Source organism: Chaetodon trifascialis, chromosome 1 (assembly GCF_039877785.1).
Source record: "Chaetodon trifascialis isolate fChaTrf1 chromosome 1, fChaTrf1.hap1, whole genome shotgun sequence".
Lineage (NCBI taxonomy): Eukaryota > Metazoa > Chordata > Actinopteri > Chaetodontiformes > Chaetodontidae > Chaetodon > Chaetodon trifascialis.
In genome coordinates this window covers 128,306-152,500 of record NC_092056.1, presented here as the reverse complement: position 1 = coordinate 152,500, position 24,195 = coordinate 128,306, and the positions used below count along the sequence as shown (strand labels likewise).

The 24,195-nt window shown below is 43.4% G+C and overlaps 2 protein-coding genes across 5 annotated transcripts in view; one reads left to right on the top strand and one right to left on the bottom strand.

The window, feature by feature from the left end:
• zdhhc1 (zinc finger DHHC-type containing 1) overlaps window positions 1–20,031 on the top strand; it is a 223,812-nt gene extending 203,781 nt beyond the window's left edge. The window contains exon 12 of the transcript XR_011602137.1: window positions 20,001–20,031. The gene's annotated coding sequence lies outside the window, so the exon portion shown is untranslated. The remainder of the gene's footprint in view (window positions 1–20,000) is intronic.
• The window catches only part of vps13c (vacuolar protein sorting 13 homolog C), a 90,841-nt gene that overhangs the window by 11,150 nt on the left and 55,496 nt on the right, over window positions 1–24,195 (bottom strand). For all 4 annotated transcript variants that reach the window (XM_070961420.1, XM_070961411.1, XM_070961428.1 and 1 more), the window contains 29 exons: window positions 23,778–23,870; window positions 22,093–22,326; window positions 21,862–21,993; window positions 19,834–19,923; window positions 18,877–19,032; window positions 17,859–18,123; window positions 17,265–17,425; window positions 17,037–17,158; window positions 16,254–16,551; window positions 15,614–16,003; window positions 14,279–14,383; window positions 13,750–13,905; window positions 12,878–13,003; window positions 12,662–12,795; window positions 12,079–12,205; window positions 11,165–11,400; window positions 10,932–11,076; window positions 10,570–10,710; window positions 10,410–10,491; window positions 9,782–9,851; window positions 8,993–9,104; window positions 8,713–8,826; window positions 8,302–8,432; window positions 8,084–8,165; window positions 6,155–6,268; window positions 4,996–5,071; window positions 4,226–4,389; window positions 4,082–4,127; window positions 2,114–2,237 (listed from right to left, as the gene is read on the bottom strand). In XM_070961420.1, the coding sequence (XP_070817521.1) occupies window positions 2,114–2,237; window positions 4,082–4,127; window positions 4,226–4,389; window positions 4,996–5,071; window positions 6,155–6,268; window positions 8,084–8,165; window positions 8,302–8,432; window positions 8,713–8,826; window positions 8,993–9,104; window positions 9,782–9,851; window positions 10,410–10,491; window positions 10,570–10,710; window positions 10,932–11,076; window positions 11,165–11,400; window positions 12,079–12,205; window positions 12,662–12,795; window positions 12,878–13,003; window positions 13,750–13,905; window positions 14,279–14,383; window positions 15,614–16,003; window positions 16,254–16,551; window positions 17,037–17,158; window positions 17,265–17,425; window positions 17,859–18,123; window positions 18,877–19,032; window positions 19,834–19,923; window positions 21,862–21,993; window positions 22,093–22,326; window positions 23,778–23,870 (4,226 nt within the window). The remainder of the gene's footprint in view (window positions 1–2,113; window positions 2,238–4,081; window positions 4,128–4,225; window positions 4,390–4,995; window positions 5,072–6,154; window positions 6,269–8,083; window positions 8,166–8,301; window positions 8,433–8,712; window positions 8,827–8,992; window positions 9,105–9,781; window positions 9,852–10,409; window positions 10,492–10,569; window positions 10,711–10,931; window positions 11,077–11,164; window positions 11,401–12,078; window positions 12,206–12,661; window positions 12,796–12,877; window positions 13,004–13,749; window positions 13,906–14,278; window positions 14,384–15,613; window positions 16,004–16,253; window positions 16,552–17,036; window positions 17,159–17,264; window positions 17,426–17,858; window positions 18,124–18,876; window positions 19,033–19,833; window positions 19,924–21,861; window positions 21,994–22,092; window positions 22,327–23,777; window positions 23,871–24,195) is intronic.

Genomic DNA, 24,195 nt, shown 5'->3' with positions numbered 1-24,195 from the left:
AATGGACTGTGGTCTATCAATGAGGAAACTGTGTACCCAGTGGTGAGACATTCAGGTGATGGAGTTTCCTGATCATCTGGTGTCACTGGATGGTATTGAATGCTGAGCTGAAGTCAATGATAAGGAGTCTGGCGAAGTTACCAGGTGATTCGAGGTGTTGTAGGAGGTGGTAGAGGAGACATGCTACTGCATCCTCAGTGCCCTCAGTGACAGAGACCCTCTGTCATCATTTAGACTACAACCCGAGAAAATGCCCCAGCCTGTGCAGACGACTGAGCCCTGCAATTGCGCAATACTGTCCTCCGTCCACTGGTAGATGCTGTTGTCCTGGGGCTTCTGATGTTTCAGTTCCATTCTGTAGTGCAGAAGCAGGAAGACAACATTGTACTCAGAGAAACCAAGCAGTAGCTGGGCATAGGAGATGTACGCAGCATCAGTAATATTTCCATAACATAAGGCCAATGTGTTTTCCCCTCCTTGTCGGTATTTCCACATATTGTTGGAATGAAGGTAAGATGTTGTCAAGTCTGCAACTGTTAAAATCCCCCGTGATAAACATCTGAGCCTCAGGATATTTGCCCTCCATGTCGCTAACGGTATTAGCCACTAGCTCAGCAGCAGCATTAACATTAGCACTCAGTGGAATATATACACAGCTGATGACAACAGTGTGTCAACATCTCCACATTGGGAGTACAGATCTTGCTCTGGATCTTAATGTTGTTACACCATCTGTTGTTGACATACATACACACCCCTCCACCCCTCTCCTTTCCAGACTCCTTTGTGCAGTCTGCCTGGAGGATGGTGAGGTGTCGAGGTCTACCTCAGCCTCTGGGACAGTTTCTTCCAGCCATGTTTCAGTTAGAGCGATGACACCTGCTTTCTTGAAGGTTCTCTCCAGTAGGCATTTTGCATTAGGTTTAGGGTTTGTAGCATATCCACTTTGTTCTGGAGAGACCATACACTGGACAAGATGATGGAGGGAAGAGGGGGTTTAAAGGGCCGCTTTCTCAACCTAGTAGGTACCCCTCCCTTTATTCCTTGGTCGGGTTTCTGCGGCACGATGCGGGATGGATCTTAATCCTGCAAGGCATGGAAGACTGGAGCTGGATTAGAAATTCCTGGGTGTAGTTGAGTCCATTTTTGCCACGGGACTCAGGTAGTAGCGCCAACGATTCCTTGCGGTAATCCATAGGATGGTTAATATGATCCAGATTGCTTTGTGCTGGTCGATCCACATAATGACGGCAAACTTACTAGTAAGTTGTAAATTGTAAAGTTAACTTAAAGGAACCCTGAGGCCATGTCTGTGAGACACTGTAAACAGATTAAAACACCATCGCTTCATCACATGACAAATTCTGAAAAGCTCCAAATGCATCAATCTCCTCAGGGGCGTGACCTCTCGACTCACGATGCTGCAGCAAGCTGAGGGGGTGGGACTTACATGAGGGTGGGGCAAGTAGCAGCGTTGAGAGTGACGGACGATGCGAGTATGAATCAGTTTAGAACATGATGTTTTTTTTCTGACACGATGCAGCAACTTACCTTCCGTCTGCTGCAGGACGACAACAACATGCAAAAACACAGCTGCACACTGAAGCTCATCTCCTTCATCTTCACTCAATTGATACGGATTAAAGGTGATATTTTAAAGGTCTCCTCTTTTGCCACAACAAAAGATTATATTCAGACAGGCACTGAAGAGAAACTCTGTATTGCAGTGATCAGTTCAGTGATCAGTTGAGAAATTCAACTCATAAAAGTTGAATTTCACTAACAGACTTCAGAGTGATGAAAGAGCTCAGCTTTAATGTGTTTAATATGGAATACTCACACATGAAACAAGAAAAAGAAAGGACAAAACTCCAGGAAACAACAACACGAGACAGAAAACAAAGGCAGAAAAATTGTGAAAATTAGTGAGCAGACAAGAAGAAGAACAGAGCAGAACAAAAATATTATGAAGCACAATGACACAACAGGAAGTTCTTCATTGAGCAAAATATTGGAAACAAACTACGAGTAAGGAAACACACAGAAACTGTCAGTACAATACAAATCCATGTGTTCTGAAGGTTTAAGAGAAGTAAGATGAAGTGCAGCGTACCTCTGGATGCCCTGGAAGGTGCTGCTTGCCATGTCCACAATGCCGCCTGTCGGCCGAGCGACTACACCCACCAGGCCTTTCCCGATGCCCTTAAAGAAACCTGCTGCTCCCTCCTTCTTCGCTCCTGCAGACACATGGAGGTCAGAGCACATTTCAAATCAACATTGCATCTGTTCACAAGATTCAACTGTGGTTATACTGCATGTCTGAACCAATAAACACACAGATACACAAACTGTACAAACTGTCTAAATATGGAAGTATGTTCTAAATAAATAGGTGCGAAATATGTTTTATGTTTCAGACTCTTCACAGTTTGATGGCAGCTTCACTCTCTGTTGTCATTCTCTCAGCACCTTCCCCTGGAATGATTTTCAGTTAACAGGAGTGACTTTTCAAAAGTTAATTAGATGAATTTTTGTGTCTGAGATCATCAGTGATAATACCATGTAGTGTTGCAGAGGTGGTGTTGTTAAACAGCCCTAGTCAACTACTGATGGAATCCATATTACGGTAAGAACCACTCAACTAAGTCAAGAGAAGTGACGTCCATCATTACTGTATGTTTGTAAGTATCTTCAAGTGCTCTCATGAAACTGGTTCTCATGAGAACTGATCCAGGACAGAAGACCAGAAGGTCCCTCTGGTGCAGAGGAGAAGTTCATCACAGTCAGCAGCCTCAGAAATCAGCTGTTAACAGCAGCTCACATTAAAGCTGCTCAGAGTTCAAGCAGCAGACACATCTCAACATCCACTGGTGGAGAAGACTGAGTGAATCAGGCCTTCATGGTCCAACTGCTACAGAGAAAGCATGATTGAGGGAGACCAACAAGAAGAAGTGAACTGCTGGAACCAAGAACCACAAGGACTAGACACTGGACCAGTGGAGACATAGCCTGGGCTGATGAGTCCAGATCTGAGGTTTTTGGTTCCAGCCGTTAGAGAAGGTAAACTGATGGTATCTAAGGTGTGGTTCCACTGTGAAGCAGCAGGAGGTGGAGATGTGATGGTGTGGGGGTCAAAGTACACTGAACCAGCATGGCTACCACAGCATCCTGCAGCCACAGGTCATCCCAACTGGTTTGTGCTTCAACAGGACAACTACCAGGACACACCTCCAGACTCTGAGGGGACTGTTTGACCAGGAAGGAGAGTGATGGAGGGTTACGTTACATGACCTGCTCTCCACAATCACCTGACCTGAACTCCAGTGAGACGGTTTAGGATCAGCTGGAGCTGAGTGAAGGAAAAGCAGCCAGCAGCTCAGCATATACAAGACCTCCTTCAGGACTGTTGGAAAATCAGTCGAGGTGATGACTTTGTGAAACAGCTGAGAGAACAAGCAATGCTGCTATCAAAGCAAAAGCTAGCTACGAATCTAAAACAGATAGTTTGCTTTGTTTACTTTTTTTGCTTACTATGTCATGTAAACTGTTGTGCATAAATTCATCCTAAGTAACTTTAGTATTCTTTGATAAAATATCCTGATTCTTTGACAGATAAAGTTGTATTTGTTTCTTTACTACAAACAGGTCTGAGCTTTAGTGTGTTATCTTTGACTAACATTTAATTCAGACATCTTTTAGGAGAATATAAAGTGCAAATAATAATAGTAACAGAAAAATCAACAGCCTTCATATGGACTGACAGCCTGCACCTCTGACCTCTACACCTCCTCTGCCTATATTCTACATCTAGACCCTTCACATCCAGACAGCAGGGATATTACAGTTCCTCTCAAACATTAGCACTATTGAAATCCCATTGTACAGCCTTTTTACAACTGCATTTGAACCCCCATTATTATCAATGATAATTGAATTTATTGTGTTAGTTATGTAAATATCTGTTTTTGTCTTAATCTAAATGTGCTCAATTAACTAATTTGACTTGACATGATGATAAATCTTTAATTTAGTGAAGTGGGAGAACTATACAATAGAACAAAAGGAAGTGGTGGACACTTACCCTCCACAGGTTTGGTGACGATTCCTGTAACTCCACCCACGACCCCCTGCAGAGACAGAACTGTTAGTGACCTTCATCTACTGACCTTGCATCAGCTGAGAAACAATTTTCAGATTAATGTTAACAAAATGAGTCTCTCTGTACCTTCAGCAGTCCTTTTCCTCCTTTAGCTAGACTCTCTCCAAAGTCTTTGGGGGGTCGGTTCATCTCCTCTCGTCGTTTCTGTTGGTACTCTTTATCCATGGTGATGGCTGCCAGACCTTTACCCACTGAACCGGTGATCCTGGAAACCATACCTGCAGCACCACCTGCAGGTCACCAGGAGGAGCAAACAGTTTGCTGATAACTGTGTTTTTATTCCACACATTGTTCTTTCTTGTTAAAGCGTGGCATCTACATTCACCCCTATGCAACTGGACTGCTGAAACATGTGGTAGGTTGGGATGTGTTATCACAGTAGCAGTCAATGTAGCCTGCAGCAGCAACAGAGCTCTGGTGAGGTTCAATTCAACTTTTCAATTAAATTTTATTTGTATCGCAACCATTTTGACCATAAGGTCAACCATTTTTCTACCTCCACTCGAAGAGCTTTGTTTAATTCTCAAACTTGTAGTCTTCAGGTGATGCTGATTCAAATGACATCACTTGAGGACATTTATCAGACTTCACACAGCTCCCATGGAGTCTTTATACGGCTTTTAATGCATGTGCAAGGGACTCCCCAGCACCAGGCGAAACATGGAAATACATGCTGAAGTGGAAAATCTCCAGAGTTCAACTTTAAGATTTCCACCACTCAAAGAAGTGATTTAATGCAGTCCATTCAGTCCAAACAAGTATTTAATTTAGATAAATATTAAATGAACGAGTTCAAGCAACTCTTCAGTTTGGTGTTTTGTGGCAGAGATTCTTACCGACAGTGTGACCCAGCAGGCTACGGACTCCAATCACAAAACCTTCAGCAAACTCCTCTGGACCCTGAACAGCTCCCTGATGAACGCACACAGCAGTCAGCTTTATTAAAGCAGGCTAACATGATTTCAGACTACAGGTCTTCACACCCCACCCAGTTTCCTAGAAGCAGACCTGAATCAGAACTCAAGTCAGCGCAGGTACTATCCCTTTCGGGGTTGCGGGGGGTGGGTGGGGGGGGGGGGGCTGGAGCCTATCCCAGCTGTCAACGGGCGAGAGGCGGGGTACACCCCGGACCGGTCGCCAGCCGATCGCAGGGCAACATTCAGACGTGCATATAGACATACAACCATTCACAATCACACTAACACCTAAGAGCAATCTTAGAGTCAGCAATTAATGACTATATAATTGGTTCAATTGAAATTGTTGTATATATGCTGTGTATGATGCAAATACACTTTAAATGACAAGTGTCCATTATAGAGACAATTACATGTTGAATTTTCTGGTTCCACTCACTCACACCTTTAGAAAAGTGTGATTTTTTAATAACCTGCACATCATAAGAAAATGACTACTGTATCTGGAGATAATTCATATATGGTCCTCTGGGTCCTGAGTTGCTCTGAGACCACAAACTGATGTTCACTCATACAGCCAGAGGCTTGGCTTGCATGGCTAACTGTTAGCTCTGTCACATTAGCTTAAAGAGCATCTGTCTACTGTTCTGTTGACTTTTCCCTGATAATCAGTTCTCCATTACACACCAGTTTGTTCAAGAAAGTTAGTGAAGAAGGAAAACAAAGTTTGCTAACAGTCAGTTAGCAAACTCACTAGCCTAGCTTAATCACTAACATGACACTAAGTCTCATAGTACACAGCTGTTCTGTAAGGACAGCTTGTTAGTGGTTGACACCAATAACTCTTGGGTTTAAGTTCACCTCAGTTTAACTTGACATGGGACATTTGCATTGACTAATTTCACTTCTTCAAATGGATGTCCTGACCCCAGTGACTTCATCTGAATTAAATGATTTCACCATTTTAAATCCTGATGTGTTCAGGCATTAAACCCTACTTTTTCCAGTTAGCACTTCAGATCTTGATGTGTTGTGTTGAAAATGTCTTGTAAATGCATTTGTGTGCATGTTGTCTTACCTGGAAAGGTTCATAGAAGAAGGCCTCTACTCCCTCCGACAGACCCCGGATCAGTCCAAATGGATTTCCCAGGACATCCAGACCCAGAACCAAAACATACAACTGCTTCAGGAACTGCAGGCAGAAACAACATCATGTTATTGAATCAAAGGTTCCCAAATGCTTGGGCTTACAAACTTTTAAAATGAAGCTTCTCATGAGCCACTTGGCTTTGTCATAGTTTGACTGCTGAACCAAAGTGATGTTCTCTTCTCTGATCATGAAAAGGAAAACTATCCCAGATGGTTAGGGTTAGGGGTTAGGGTAATAACAGAATATTAAAGATACTATAAATTACTTGTGAGGCAGTATGTGCCCTGAAGCCAGACCTGGAAGAAAAGCACAATGGCAAGCACCCAGTCACTGACCCTTCACCGATGGGGTTGGTCTGGGCACAACCCAAAAGAACTGCACGGAGCATTGGTGCCCCATCACAGAGCCCACCACCAAAAGGAGAAGGAAAGTGGGTGAGCAAGCGGGCGGCTGTAGCAGTAGTCCAGATGAGAGGTGATGAAGGCGTGGATGAGGGTTTCTGTAGCTGTGAGAGGGATGGCCAGAGGCAGGCCATGTTCTTGAGGTGAAAGAAGGCTGTTTTGGTGGTATTTTTCACATGCTGGTCGAAGGAGAGGGTTTGGTCGAACAGCAGTTCAGAATTTTCAAGTCTTGGGTTGCGTCCTGGAAAGAACATCGTCTTAGGACTCTATAGTTCTGCTGTGAGACTTCAATGTGAGCAGCAATGAATAAACCTGGAGGCGGGTGACTGGGTCCTCCCAGGCCAGCATGATCTGCAGTGAGTGGTGCTTTGCTATTGGACTTCTCTGCTAGTCTCAGATTGGCCATAACATACACCATGTTTGAGCATAAGGTGATAGAACTAAGTGTATTTGGTATAATAATAATAATTATTATCATTATTATTATTATTAGCAGTATTATAACTTTATTTGTATAGTGCGGTTCATTACATTTTGAACTGCACATGAGTAAGATATGAATAATAAATTACAGTGTATTTGTACAATTTTCTTCCAGCTCATCTGCAGCATGGACTCCACACACTACCAGATCTACATGGCACTATTGTGTCTTTCCCCATGCATTACACAGGGACTGCAGAGGTTGGGGGTTGCAGGAGGACATTATTATTCACATTATTCACCCACTTTCAGTTCCCCACAGGCTGGGAGTTGGGTTCCTTGTAGCCAGAGATTTAAGGCCTCTCCAGATCTCCATTGATGTTGTTCTGCTCCAACTCATCCTCCATCTACCTCCTGTAGCTGTTTTTTCCCCTCCATGAATCTCCTCAGCTCCCTTTGCACATTCTCCATCTCCTCTTTGTTTAGGGCTAGGGTTAAAGACTCTTTTTTTCCTTGTGAGAGTCTTTATTTCAGAAGGACATGATTGTAAACAATGCAGAAGCCCGTAGAAAGACCCAGGCAAAATCAACAAGTTTTGTGTCCACAGTGCATGGACAACTTAAAAATTGTAATCATATGTCTACTAAGTTAAAGAAACTAGAGGACAGGCTGCCACTCATGCAGTGCCGGCAATGGATCTAGGTGAGATTTAGATTGATTTAAATGATCAACTTTGTGGTCATATTGTCAGATCTGCTGCCATGTGTCTTGGACTACCCGATGAAGGAAGGAGCAGAGTTGTCAGATGATCACTGCCTGGTTGAAAGTAAACTATCTGTTTTGAGGAACTAGGGGAAGGCAGCACCTCCAACATCAGACCAATGGCTAATCATCATTGAAGAAATGTAAAAACTAACAGTCTTGAGACTACAAGAATCACAACTGATAGACAGTGACAAAATAGATTCAAAATGCAAAGCATAAGCAGCGAATACATGGTTGATACTGTCCACCACAGAGACTGCAGTGTTACCTGTTCAGTGTAGTGTTGGACCACTGCCCACATTAGCTTCTCTCTGCGGTAAAACTGGTACTTCACCTCGAAGAAGGCCAGTCTGACAGAGACAAACAGCACATCTGAGCACAGTATTTGACACTACCTTAAACTGACAACAGAGCAGCTCTGCAGCATCCTTTTGGCCCAGAATATATCTCTACAACAAAAAGAGCACTGAGCAGGGAGTGTCTCACTTGAAGATGAGGTCGTCAACGTCGGTCAGTGTGGCTCCGATACTTTTAAGCAACAGGTTGAGAGACTGAATGGCTGCCGTCTCCTGAGTCGAGTCGTCACCGCTGGAGCCCAGAGATAGACTGAGATGGAGCTGAAACATGAAAACATGAATATAAAATATGAAAACAGACTGAGATGGAGCTGAAATAACAAGCAGTATTCAGGATATGAATTTGTCAGCTCAGGTTCAGATTTCCTCAAATAGATCTATTAATGCATTAAGGGGTCTAAATTTATTCTAGGGCTGTACAAATAAAACTGACTTGATATTGCTGAAATGACATGAGACATATTTCTAAAACATGGTTGAATGCGGCATGAACACTGAAGTTTTACAGAAGAAAAAGTTGAAACCCTGAACATCTGCTCACCTTGATGGGTGAGATGTGGAAATGTTCGAAGAAGCTGAGTCCCGATGTGTCGGTGAGCGACGCCTCCATCAGCTCAGTCTGCAGCAGCTGCAGATCTCTCTCTATGAGGTGAGACTGAGACACAAACGCCTGCTCAAACATGTTAGATACAATAATCATAAACAGATACGACACGTACATGAATTCGTTTGAGATGTTTTTCAAAAACAAACATTTTGAGAAGTTTTAAAGGGTTTAAAGATGTTGAACATAGACAGAAGTGGGATCTGCCTTGCTCTACCTTCTGTTTGCCAGCCTGGGGGTCAGCAGCAGGTGTGAACAGAGCCAGGATGGCCCCCAGGAAACCCTGATCGATCTTCACCGCCATCTCCTGAACCAGAGCCATGAAGTACCTGAGGTACACAAACATTGGTGGTACTTTATCTACATCCATCAGCCACATCACAGTTACAGGATTCACACATTTACAGAGGTTATAGACACTTAAAGACAACAGCGACTGCCCACAGACTGACAGCCAATCAGAACACACTGTCAGCTGCCGAATATTACCATATTTACACCGAGTAACCATACCAGGAAGAACCAGAAAGAAAATAGCAAAGTACATATCAACATGTCAACTCTGGACTATGTAAATTTAACTGGCAGCATGGGGTGGTAGTTCACAGTTCAGCTCAGTTAAAAAAAGGTAGCTGGACTTGAAGAAGACGAGAAGACAGCAAAGGGACAGATAATCAGATATTTCTTTCTCAGCGTGAACAGCGTCAGTACTATTGATGGTGAAATTCAGATTCCTCTATGTGTGAAGACACACCAAACAACGTCACACTGACATTTACAAAGAGCTCTAAAGTCAGTTCACCTCTCAGCCTCTAAACATTTTTCCACGATGCTGCAATGCCTTCCTCTGCACACAGCTGACTGCTTTGGATTGGACAGCGCTACAGACACTTCCTGCCATGTTACTTACACGTCACTGGCATCTTTGATTGACTGAATGTGAACCTGGTTCACATTCACTTTAAACTGCTTTGTCCTCACTCATGTTGAACTGGTTGTTACTCACTTGAACTGCATGACGTTGCTGTGCTGGTTGAACCTGGTGATGATGGACACATCGATGAAGGGCTTGGGCTCTGTGGGGGCAGAACTAAGAGTTACAGAGTGTCAACTCGTCCTGAAAAGAGACAGCGATTAAACTGAATCACACAAACTTCCCCTTAAACACATCTTTGTGAAACACTTTCTATCTTCAACAGCAGTAAAACCTGCTGCGTCACAGTCAGCAACCTGTGAAAGATCCACTTAAATACTTTCATATCTTTTCTTCTGCTCAGTTCATGTGCTGCTGTGTGCAAATTTCAATGTGTTCAGCCACTTATCAGATTCATCACTTCCTGAATAAATAAACACATTCTAATGTGAACCCCTGGTAGGATTTTACTGTGAAATAAAGTGCTGACGTTACCATCTGCAGTGAGTCAAGAGTGACTTGCTGTAGATTTTGTCAGTAAGTTATTGGAGACTGAACGGGCACCAAAAGGAGAACACCTCAGAAAACAAGGGCTGATGGTGAGTCTCAGCTACTGGAGGTCAAACCACTGCAGAGCACTGTGAGGAACAACTGAGAAAACATGCAGTCTCCACAGATGAACAGGTTAGAGATGCAGAAGCAGGTCATTAAGATTATCCACCTGAGTCCAGAGCAATGGATTTCGGAGGAAGAACAGGGTGGAAGATGATAGGGAAGATGGCACCTGGCAGCTGGTTATCCACCTGCATACAGAAACGGTGTCAGTCATACAGGTGAGCGCGTGGATCTGAGTGTGTGTGTGTGTGTGTGTGTGTGTTTACCTGCAGCCAGTGCACCTGGGCCCTCAGGCTGCGTTGGTGCGGCGATTGTTTGAACTCCACCTGGATCCCAGACAGGAAGTTCCGCCTCACTGGGCAGGAAAACGGCTGACGCATCATCATGATGGCTCGACAGAGGTTCACCTGGTAACCAGTGATATCACACAGTCTCACAGCCCACTGGAGAAATGCCTGAAATCTGTTTCTAAAAAATGCTGTCAAAATGCCTCCAGGTGGGGGGGGTCTGGATGTTAGTCGTCAGTCTCAAGGTGTTTATGTGTGTTTGTGTTTGTGTTTGTGTGTGTGTGTGTGTGTGTGTGGGGGGGGGGGGGGGGGGGGTCTGTCAGTGTGTTGTGGCCTCTGACCTCCAGGTTGGTGTCCAGTTTGATCCAGCCCCCCTCCATCTTCCCGCTGAGCTGACTCTGGTAGGTTTTCTCCAGCAGGTTGATATTCTTCTGACTGAACGGCTTCCAACGATTCTTCGGCTTCATCTCCCAAACCACACCTGAACTGTAATACAGAAACACACCTGAACTACAAACACAAACCACACACGTGACTTGATGATGCGTTGGTGTTAACCTGCCAAAGTGTTTACCTGGTGATGCCAATGTAAGCGATCTCTTGCCGGCTGGCGTTGCTGATCAGTGACAGTCCGAGGTTTTGCAACGACACCTTCACTTCCTGTTGGAACTGTTCAAGTTCCTCGGCCTGCCGAGCCTTTGTCACCACGCCGACATCTTCTGTGAACAGCAGCACCCGCTGGCGTCCATCCAGGAAGGAAACCCAGTGGACCTGAGACAGGCTGTCATAGGAGAACTGGCCCACTTCATCCTGAACCAAAGACCAAACACAGACTGACTGTCAGGGACAGATTCTGTGATTCTGGGCCTGTTTTACCATCACTAAACTGCTGACTCCAAGATCAAGAGCTAACCCTCATGCTTAGCACCTGATATTGGTTGTATTGGTTATAAATGCATTGATGCTAACATGTAAGTGAGCAGTCGCCTATTTTCACGTCCAGCAGACGCAGAGCAACACGATCATCCCATTGACAGAGGCAGAAATGACTTTTGAGGTTCTTCAGGGCTCTATGCTTGGTCTTCTATATTTTCCATTTGGTCAAAGCTACTGTAATTGATTTTTGTGACCACTTGAGAGCAGTAGAACAACCTGAAAACATTTTTTTCATTTTGAACTGACGAATGGATGGACAGAATAGCAGCACCTCACAGAAACCCGCCACTACAACAACTGTCCATTAACTAACAACAAAGGTCAGAAGTACAGAGATGCACAGAGGAAAAGCAAAAGACAGGTAATACAGCAATGCTGACGACTGACTGATTTTAGATGCAGATTACACTTCTTTGCCTGTCACACTGACGTCATATCATCATATTTTTGGAATGGTCATAGTTTTGGGTTGCACTTTTTGTTGGGTAGCTTGTAATAGCACATTTCTTTGTGTATTTATTAACAGACAAAGTTAACCCCATAGCCTCAGACCTTCAACAGGTCCAGCTCTCCGGAATGTTCCATGCAACTCCAGCTGAGCGTTCGGACACCGGCTGGGTCATCCCACACAAACCGCCGGGCCTCGCCAGGTTTCAGCTGGTGAACCGCTGCTGAGCCGCTGAGCCAGAAAACCAGAGAGGGTGCTTCAGTCTCTATGAAACTGTCTGGACAAACTTCTGAACATTTTGCAAAATAACGTGAATCAGAACTTATTTCTCAATATCTTAAAGTGCATGTGACCAGATGACATTCTTCAAATCAAATCATCAAATCAAACTTTATATAGCACTTTTCATACATAATAAAATGCAACACAAAGTGCTTCACAGGAGTTAAAAAACAATATAAATCAAAATAAAGCAACAATAAAACCCATCTTAATGCCATCAGCAGTAAGCGTGATACATTAGGACTTCTACTGCTTCCAGGATTAGACATTAGTGAGGAAGATGTGATGGGTCAGAAATCATCTTTTCATCAGGCTTTTGTTTTACAATGATTCAATCTTAAGAGGATTCATCAGCCTGCTGTGTGAATAACTGTGTTGACAAAGTTCAATAATGTGACCTCTGACCTCTGCCTGTAGCTGATGGTGACCCAAGGTGTGTGGTTGAGCAGCAGGGCCGGAGCTGCTCCTTCATAGTAATCGCTGAAGCTGATGATGGTGGATAGATCAGAGATGTTGACGTCCACGATGATCCCTCCACACTGAAAACACATGTAAAAAGCCCTGAAACGTACTCAACTCCAAGTGTTAAATCAGCTGATGTGCTTGGTTGAGCAGACTGACCATGTCCAGGCTCAGAAGGGTGCCACTGTCCTGCCGGTTAAAGAGAAAGAACTTGGAGGTGGATTCAGATCCGACCACACGGACACACAACTTCCCCGAACTGTTCTCTGGCCACAGAGGGAGGCACTGCAAAACAACAACCGCAGAGTAACAACGACAGAACAAAACGCTTGCCACTAAGAGGCCGTGACTTGGTTAGATTTCATAATGACATGAGCTTCCAGAAACAAACCAAACTGTTCCAGGAGGCATGAAGCGTGTATAATCTTTATACTGTTTACACTTCATGCCACTTGCACTACTTACACATATTTATATATTTCTGGATATTATGACTATTTGCACTTCTGGTCAGATGCTAAACTGCATTTCGTTGTCCCTGTGTTGCACTCTGACTACAACAATAAAGTTGAATCTAATCTAATGAACATTTGGCATAAAGAGTGACTGGGTCACTGTCTTCTCTGTTTATTTCACTCAAAGCAGCAACCTGAACCTCATCATGTCTCTTTATCATTTCCCTCTAAAGAGGATGCTCCACCTGGTGGTCAACAGAAATACAGAGAACTGAAACACCACCCACCAACTGTTTCTGATGAAGCTCAACAACCTCCTGAGCTCAGACTGTCAGAGACTCTGATCAAAAGCTCTAGAGTCCTGTTCTGGCCATCAGTTTGGCCTGTGGAATGGCTCTAAATATTTCAGTACCCATGAGCTTCATCACAGCTGATGAACTGATTACCAATGGACCCAAAATCTGAAAGTGCATTGTTCCAAATTCTTACAGTGACGCTCTCTGGAGGTTGTACTTAGGTTGTTGTGGAGTCAGTCACCCTGACCGTGTCTATGGGGATAAAGAATTGTTTTTTCACCTCTTTGGAGGATATGTAGTGCCACCTGGTGGAGGTCTGGCTGGTGACCTCTCCCACCTCCAGTTCGTATGACGACTTGTTAACCAGAGTGTAGAAAGGACTCATGGTAACGATCCTTGTCAAGTTAAAGCTGCTCATCTGGATACTAACGCCCACCTGGACACACAGACATAAGGTACAATCAAGAGCAAAGAATCAAACCAGCACTGTAAGTAATCATTCTTTTGATCAGTCTGTCCATTATTTTTTCAATTAATCAATTACTTATTTGGTAACTGGTAAAAGGTCAAAAAATGTGAAGAAATCACACCTTTCCAAAAGCCAACTTGACTTCTAAAAAGAAAATGTCTTGTTAAGTTGGACCAATACTGCAAACCCCAAACAAATTCAGTTCAGTGTCAAAGAGGACTAAAACCAACGAATGTTCACATGCAAAGCTAAAAACAAAACTATTGTTCTTTCATCAAAATTATTGCCTTAGTTTTCCAACTAATAGATGAATTGATTTGGTTTTTAGGTTTTTAGTTACCAGGAAGTCCATGTTGTTTGCGGGACAGCGAACACAGCCATAACTTCCCACAGTGTCCAGAGAAAAACCATCAGACCATGAGCTGGTAGAGACACACAGCTGGAGCTGCAACCAACAACATACCAGTCAACAAAACACTGAAATACTGCTGTCATACTGTGATACACTGCAGTGAACCACAGTTTCTGTTATGTGGTAATTCCCGTTTTCTAACCAGGAGAATCTGGTGAAGTCCGACATGTTCGAAGGTCTGCGCTCGTGATGTCCGCAGACAATAACTCCAGAGTCCCATTGAAAGCCTTCGTCTCTACACTCTGCTTCCTCGGCTTCTCTCATGTCGCCCTCTCTCTCTCTCCTCTCCTGATTCAATGAATTCTGAGTTTACTCTCTTTAAACAGACTCAGTGAGGATTGTTGCAGCGCTCAAAGATGAACCAAGAAGGTTTTGGTGACTTTTATTTGGTTTCTGTCACTTTGAATGAAGTTTGTTTTACGGTGTTAAATGGCTGTTTTTGTGAATGGAGTCTGGTGGCTTTGGTGAGAGCGACAGAACAGCTGATTCTGGTTTAAGAAGAAGGATCTTCCTCTTTAAAAGGAAGGTCTGTCTCTGCAGGATCCTCTCCAGCAGGTCGTCTGACACTTATTACAACAATCTGAGCCGTCAGTGGTAAAAACAAACAGTTTGATTGGACGAACACTGACGGTGAGGAGGGATGACACACTGGACCACCTTAAAAAGTTATTGTCTTAGGCACTTGCAAACAATAACATGGGAAAATAGTGTCCATAAACATAAACTATGACTGGATTTCTCCCATTTGGACATGTGGACTGGCACCAGTTTTTTTGGAAACCCTACAGTGGACACAATGCTGCTGAGAGTAACCTCACTGCATTATGTAACACCGTTTTAAACATGATAAAACAGGGCTACGTTTGTTTTTGCTTTTCAAGTATAAACAAAAACACATGAATTTGGGAAACACTTGACAAAAATTCAGATAAAAACCAAAAAAGTTTAATCGGGCTAAACATGACCCAAACCTTTTGAGTACAAACAAAAATCTGGCTAAAAACCTGAAATGTGTTGAGTGCCTCAGCTGACTTCGTATGAAATTAAGGTTAAGGCTTGTCTTAAAGCATCTGTTCAGTGGAAACACCAACAAATCTGGATGCAATCCCAAAAGCAAGACCTAAACCCAAACTCTAAAATCTGGCTGATGGGTGTTGAGTGCTGAACAGTCGGACGTCACCATCGTCACACACGGATCTTCCTCTTCAGACTCCATGCGTGGACTGTGGCAGCGGTCTGAACCTGTCCAGACATTTTTCTCACCTTGCTCTTGCTGAAGAGGTTCTTCTTCCTGAAGGAGAACAGGATGATATCTCGGCAGTCTGCCGGGTGTTTGACGCTGACGTCCTCAGCTCGGTACTGCAGCACTCGAGATGTCTTGTTGATGATCCAGTATGGGCTGAAGACTGACAGCAGCAGGCGGCTCGTCGTCCTCATCACATGAATGTTCACATCCACCGTCATGTTGGTGTCCGAGTCACAGGTGAGACACACGGAAAAGAACTCGGGCATTTCCTGCTCGATACGAACGTGTCCATGCCAGTTGCGGCCTTGATACTTCATCAGCACCAACGACATGATCTCACCTGAGACGCGAGCATTCAGGAGGTCTGACATGCTGCCTTCCTGAAGCTCAAAGGAGTCTGCTGAGCACTGAGGAGGAAAGACCAGGTCAGACCGCGTCAGAGAAGAGAAATTAGACCTTTTTATCATCAGCTCCATGGATTCAAATCATTTCTAATCAAACTGTTCTGATTCTAATTCAAATGATCTTGATAAATTAACAAAACTTAATAATCTTGCTTCTATGTAAGAACCTCTCACAGACCTTTATATAAGCTGACCTTACGTTCGTATTTGTTTATTGCTCTATTTGTGCTGGTTTCTGTGGAAGCTGTTGTACCTCCATCATGTAGCGGACCGTGTAGGGCAGTAAGTTGCGTAACGTAGCCACAGGATAGAGGTGGATGACGTAGGCAGGGTCCCAGTCCTCCTCTCCATGGCTGGCGATGTGTCGTAGGTCATCGGGGACAGCCAGCGTGCTCACCATCAGCGGCAGCAGGCTGCTGTCAGTCGCTGGACACTGCAGCACTGAATGCACCTCTGAGCTGTGGTGCACCTGTTCCTTCCACGCCACACAGGTGGAGGACGGGCTATACTGACCGTCCAGACATCCTGCCGGACGGACGAACAGCTGACATCTGGAGGGGAGGGGGATGAAACTACACTGTCAACATCTCCTGTACACACGCACACCTGGAACTGTCCTCTGCACACCTGGTTCCAGAGGAACCAGTAAGACTGACGGACAACACTGCAGGCCAACTATCTGTAGAAGCTTCTCTCTGGGTGTTCTGTCCAAAAGCTGATGGTTCCTGCAGATTAAACACTATGATTTGTGAAATTCTTTTTGCACAATGACTGGACAGGAGTTTGGCATTTCAGCAGACTTTCCAATTAGTCCTCAAACTGTTTGATTTTGAACATATGTATCTGGCTCAGGAAGTCCATTAGATGGGAAACATTTCTGACTAATGTTGCCTTAACAGCCAAGCTTTTTCTTTCTTACACTCATGTGTAAACAAAACAAGCAGACAGATACTTGCAGAATGAATACTGAACAGAAACTAACATGAACAGTAATTAAAATTCTAAAGATGGCGTGAGCAAGGCAGTGTGATTCTACCTATATGTTTCTAAGGCGATGTGAAGCTCTCTCTCAGGTTCGGCATGTCCGATACTCTGTAGGCTCCTGGATGCTGGACAGTACTTCATGATGGTGAATGGCACAGAGAAGTGATTCTTGATCTGAAAACACAAACAACAAACAGTTAAGTGAAGCTGTCCTGGTTCTTCACTATTATTCAGACTTTCAGAGAACTGTGTGGCGAGGTTTTGACTTAGTGATTCAGACCTGCAGTGGTGAGCGGACAGTGATGACCTTGTTGCCATCGGCAGCGTCAATCTGCATCAGCACAGAGACCGCCTCCTGAAGCATTGGACCACGGATGTTGTAGAGACGGCGGCCCGGTTTGTCTACAGCTATGTTGGAGATCTCACTGTATCCGGAGGGAACTATGGGTTCAGAGACACATCAGCCACCTTTAAACTTTCTTCACACATTCTACAGGTTCTCCTGTTGGATGGTTTCCAAAACTACATTTTTAAAATGTCACTATAACCACCCAAATATCCTGGTAGACAGTTTCTGGTGTTTAGAACCCCACCAACAACTCTACATTAAACTGTCAGCACTTTGGCCCATGGTATGTCTGTTATCTACCAGTGGTGTACACTGAAGTGTAAGCATGAACCCTGGTAGCAAACAACACAATACTATATGTTAGAGTGTCTACATAAATTCAAGTGTGCAGACTCTGTTTGCTCTATTTTTCACACCACTACCTGAAACATGTTGCAGCAGATGTTACAATGCCTGGACAACAAATTCTGCTAAACAGAAAGAAAACACCCAACAACATTGGCCTTTGTGTTGATGTGTTCTGACCGATGGTGAGGTTGAACAGGCAGCTCTCTTGCTGTTGCAGAGCTGAAAGTTTGCCTCGAGATGATGATCTGTACATGGAGTACTCCAGGTCCATGCTCTGATCCACAGACAGCTCGTGTAGTTTTCCCTGCGCTGGTGAACCCACCAGCCTCAGGCTGGCGCTGTGTTGCACAATGAGAGGAATCCCGAGAGAGTTTCTGATGGTGAAGGGAGCCTTCTCCTTCAGCAAGCAATCAAATGTGGAGGCAGTGCCCTCTGAGAATGCCTAATCCAAACACAACAATGACAATTTAGTCACTGGCTGTTTCGCTGCTATTCATTAATGAATGAAGAAATGATTGACTTAAGATGGAGTGAATCTCCTGTTCTTAACAGTCGGTGTCTATTTATTCTGCTGCACAAAAACTCATATTTTCCTTTGTGATTAACAGAAGAACTCTTGTCAGAAGACCAGACAGCTTTACTTATGTTTGAGGGTGAGACTGTGTTTGAGGAGGCTGCCTTTATTAGTCGGTCTAGTTGGTTGTTGTTTGTGAATAATAAATACTTCAGGGAAACTCAGGCCTGTAGCTTCACACCTATCGACTGTCTCTTGCTTTTGTTTTATTCTCAAGCTTTTGGAGCAAGATCATGAACAGAAATTTTAGGTCTGCTGAGGAGGTCATTCTAAATCCAAGTTCAGCTTCTCTCAGGGGTCGGATATACAAAGGTTGATTAACATGACAAATACCACAAATAATAACAAGGACATGTGTCGACAGGTCTCCTGCTAATTCAGCCAAACAGAGGTTTAAAAGTCACCACATGTGAGTCTGGGGTCTAAACACAGTATCACCTTTTCAGTGACCTGTATCATGTGTCTGAAACATTCTGGTTTGTAAGATACTGTGGGAAACAAGGCAGAACCCAAAACCTGGACGTGACAGGTTACAAGTTCAGGTTATGGGAAGCTCCACCTTACAGCTCAGTTAGATCCTGCAAAGCAAAGAAAGCTAGAAGATGTGGTGATGTGTTGTACCTTGGCAAGGTTGTGTAAGATGCTGAGGCTGCACTGGGAGATGGTGATGTTCATGGTGTCTTTGGAGCAGATGTTGATGGCCGTGCGAGGTTCAGGAAGAATGACAAAGTCATCTCCGTGAACAGGACTCTTGTCCTGCACTGGGTTGTTTTTCATCTGAAGGAACAAAGACAACAGCGACGAAAGACTGTGCATCAAGCCTTTTCGTCCTGATTGTAAGCAAATAAATTGAAGAAAATCATCCTCTGCTGCCATAGTATTCACAGACAGCTCAGAGAGCTGCTAACAGTGAACTGGATGGGCCTGATCAGAGTCCAGTCTCTGCTCAGACATGGTGTCAATCTAAAGGCTGTTTGATATCATGAGCCTCTCTGTTCAATAAACTGTGAGCCATACTTTAAAAGGAGCCTCCAGAATGTCTGAAATCACAGGCCTACCTGCACACTCACCTGTTCACATGCTGACAGCCGTTCTGTTTTTAGCTTACTTTTCTTAGCATGCTGCTGACTTTAGTTTGTGATCTATTCACTTAGCCTGTTAATGACTGGTGTTTGGTTTGTCTTTTCTGGGCTACTGAAGAAACATGGTGGTGCAACATGGTGGACTCTTAGGAGGACCTATTCCCTCTGCAAATGTGAAGAACTCATTCTAAGGTAACGCGACCTAATGTGAGGGATCTTCCTTTCTCAAGACTAATATTGGGTTATACAAATAAAACTGATGCAACTTGCTGATTGCCATTGAGTTCTTTGTCAGATGTGACTGGGAGTTGCACTCTATGACAAGTGGCTTCACAAAGTGAATCAGAAACAACGTCCAGTTTTGGCTGAGGACAGTGGAAAGTTCATTACAATGCACAAAGGACATTTCAAAGAGATTTGAGGTACCAGATTCAAAGGATCGGCAGCCAGCAAACACAGACCGAACAGCAATGGTCCAAACAGCTGACACATTTACCTCAAGCACCAGGTTCCACCTGCGTTTGCCGCCGTCAACCCGTTCAATCAGAGGCTCCCAAACTGCATGGACTTCATTAAAGTAGTTCACCTGTAGACACAGCAGTTATCAACGTTACACACCATACATGATCAAACGTCTTTATGCTGTACGTCTGATGTTTTCAGCCACCACAACAGCTGCAGTAACACCCATCAGTCATTTATCATTCAGCATCAACTCAAAGCTCAGAAGCTTCAGAACAAAACAAAAAGTCCCAAACAGGTGAATGAAGGTGAGTTTCAAGTGTTTCTCCAGAACGTTTTCACCAACTCTGACATCTACTAACCGCTTAAAAAAGAAAAGAAAGAAAAGCTTTTGTGCCTGATTCTTATTTTATTACTATTATTATTATTTTTATTATTATGTTTAGTATCTTTTATTCGAGCACTTGTTACTGGAAACACTGTTTCTTGTAACAAACACTGTTCAGAAAAGTGTGGTGGTGATGATGATGATGATGAAAAATGATGATTAGTATTAGTATTTAATAAGGTTTTCCAAAAGTTGATTACACAGTTGTAGAAATAAACGCTACATCAAGATAGAGACGACCACATACAGTAAAGAGTGAACACGAAATCTATGCAGGGAACGGAATCAAAACTGAATTTTATGTTCGAGACAACTGGTTCTAATGCTTAGGTTTTGATGATCAGTAAGGAGATATTTGTTATAAGAGGAGGAGCCTCTCGTCAAGCTTCAGGCTACATCTGTGTATGAAATATAGTAACTGGCCTTTTGTTCAATAAAACATTGTTCTCATTTGATTTCTTAGTTAACTTAAATAGTAATTAATATGGGAAGACGATGGAAGTTCAGTGTAAGCTCCTGGTGTTTGATTTGTCTTTAAATATTTGTCTCTGTAGTCAGTTCTGAAACAATCTGAGTGAAATGCAGTTTATCGAAGTACATTCTGAGACATCCAGGATGTAAACTGTTAAAAAGGTTTATCAAAATCACAGGACAATTAAAAGAGCAATAACCGAGATCTCTCTAACGCTGGCAAGAAATATATACAAAGTCACAGACCAGCACATGACCTGAGATACAAAAGTCATATGACCTGAGATGAAATGTCCCTGGAGATGGAGTTCCCAGCAACTTACAGTGTTGTTGAATACTGACACTCCTTATTCATAGTGACACATATGACATGTCAAAGTATGATCCCACAAGTAAATACAAGAGACAGGCAGTGAACTGTCGGGACCGGAAAAACAAGTCATGAGATCAAAATCAAGATCAAAATTAAAACTCGTCTTAAAACCCACTTTTATTCCTCCACATGAGAGTTTTTACTTGTTGTTTTATTGCTTTTAATTGTTTTTAAAAACAATAAAACAATTATTTTAGTGTTTATTCCTGTTTTATTTATCTTATTCCACTATTATTGTTTTGTCTATAAATTGTACAGCACTTTGTTTCAACTCTGGTTGTTTTTAAAGTGCTATATAAATAAAGTTGAAGTTGAAAGTGAAAATCAAGAGCCAGGAGATCTTTCTTTCACGGGTCACATTAACTCAGTACTGGAAGCAATCAAGGAAAAGGGGTTAGTGACTGAAGACACCACATCGGCATCCCATCTGCAGCTGGAGCGTCTGAAAAGTTTGAAGAGTTGTCTCCAAGCACAACGTCCCTGTCTCCTAAACCTCTGAACACACTAAAACAGCGCCCGTCCATCCAAAGGACCGGACTCCCACACGTCTCCAGAGTGACGTTGTTTCTGTGGTCAAGTGCAGCGAGGAGTCTCAGGACTTACGTATGGAAACTGAACAGCCTCTCAGTCTCTCTCTCCTGTGGAGAGGACTCAGACAATTTCACACATTTACCACAGAACAAACCCTTTTAAAGATCAGGAGCGTCATATCAGACGGGGAAGGGTCAAGGAGGCCATCTATGTGAAGTATCCTCACTAAACAGAAGACCAGGTTCTGTGGGTCAGTAAGAGTTCAGGTTCCAGTACGAGTACGAAGGATCAGTTCTCACCTCCAGCGTCATGTCGCCTCTCAGTTGCAGCAGAGAAGACCAGTTTTTGGCTGATCCGCTGAAGGAGGACTCAGCCAGCAGCAGAGGGACAGTCCGATGACCCAAACCAGACTCCAGAGTCACCTGGACCACCTGTGAGGCGAAAGCACCTTGTCAACAGCAATCAGATCTGACAGTCTCGTTATGAAGTTTCAGAATAAAATCGCCTTTGGAGCAGCTGAAATGTCGTACCTTGATCTCCGCAGCAAAGCTCTCACCCTCATTGCGTCCGTCCTGCTCTTTGAAGCTCTCTGTGACCTCAGTGGCCTGATCCACTCCCAGGAACCAGAAGTTACAGCCATAGATGTTCATGACTGACCAGAGGTCACCGACATCCGCCTTGGACTCCTCATTCTGCTCGTCACACTGCTTCGCCGTCATGGCAGCTGTTATCGTCATCACTGTGTTGAGGATGAACGGAGAAATCTGCAGGACAAAGGCGCAATGGTGATGAGTTCAATGACTGTACATTTCCCACCTGGAACCTCTCCATCATTTCTGCCACTGTGCTGATGTTAACAACATACTGTAACCAAGGCTATCCACACATTATATTTTTTTACTATATTTTGAAAAATATCAATCTGATTTTGGAACAATCATAGTACAGACAGTACCAGTTGAGAATGACCTGAGATCCAGTATGGATGTGAAAAGGCCCCCCATATTAGTATTGCTTGATGTAAGTGCAGCCTTGGATTCAGAAGACCACAGTTTGATTGGCATCTCTGTGCTGTTTTTAGCTGCTTTGAAGAATTCATTGTAATTCATTCTAACCCTATCCTCATCAGAAAGCTCTAAAACGAATTGTGGGGTTCCTTAAGGTTCAATTTTAGGTTCTTCTCTTTTTAATCTTTACATGTTGCCACTTGAAAACTTCATCAGAAGGCACGGCATCAATTTCCACATCTATGCTGGAGCCTCACAGCTTTACATGGCCGTGTCTCCTGATGACCCACAGCCAACGGATGCTCTTTTTAACTCTAGTTTAGATCAAATTATGGATGGCTGAGAATTTTTTACAGCTCAACCAGGACAAAACTGAAGTTTTGGTTGTTGGATCTGAAGCTCAGAGAGATAAACTCCATGAGGAAACTGCTTGCACTGCCACCAAACCCCTGCCAGCAGGTCATCTTTGATTCAGTTTTGAACCTCGTATCAGAAAACTATTACTAAGGCTGCATTTTATCATTTGAAAAACAAGGCCAGAGTGCCACCATTTGTCTCTCGAGCCAATACAGAGACACTAATGCACTTTTATTACCTGTAGAATTGATTACTGCTCTGCAATCTGAAGTCTCTGCACCACCTATCTGTTTGCTTCAGGCCTGATTTTAAGATCCTTTGATCGGTTTATAAGGCTCCTACCTGTTTGTCAGATATGAACCTTCTAGAACCCTCAGGTGTTCTGGCACTGGCCTTTTAATTATACTAAAAGTCCGCACAAAAACCCACGGTGAGACGTCCTTTTATTGTTCTGGTCCTCGTCTCTGGAACAGCCTCCTTGCAGACCTGAGGGTAGCTGAGAGTGATGATGCTTTTAAAAGCAAACAAGACGTACCTTCTTGATGTGGCTTTTCATTGAACCATGACTTTACATTATCTAACAACTCAGTCGAGCAGAGTGTAAACGAACCAGTTTGACCTCCCGGCCTGAATGAGAAAACATCTGAAAATCTGATTTTAAACATGACAAATTTGAAACCAAACTTCTCATGAAAGTACATTTTCTTATTTGTTATATTTTTCCTGGATTAACTGATCTTTATCTTAAAATGTGGTCCATTTTAATGTGTTATCTGTAGGATAGTTGTATTTGATAGATCCATGAATCTTTTTTTTTTTTTTTTTTTTGAAATTGTGATTCACGAACATACCTTGACAATAACTTCCTCCACCATCACAGAGCCGCTCAGCGGTTGGTTGGGCTGGGTTTTAGTTTCCAAGGCAACTGAGCAGGGTCTCAACACCTATTGGACAGGGTTAGGGTTAGGAGTCAGACTGATGAGTCACAGAGCAGCAGTTTGAAGTGTTTCAGCAGAAAACCTCAAAGAAAATTATGCAAGACATCCTCATACCTAAACCACTGAATAGGTCAAACCCTAAAACGACATATCTGGCTGTTAGAGAGTACCAGCGACAGGGGTACCAGACCTTCAGATTCAGACTCAGAAAAGATCACAGTCTGGATTAAAAACATGACAGTTATGAAAGTGATGTAACTTAAGTCCATTATGTAAGTTAAAATAAGTGGTCTCCTGGGTGAAAGTCCTTTGTTTGACCTGTCCATTCACT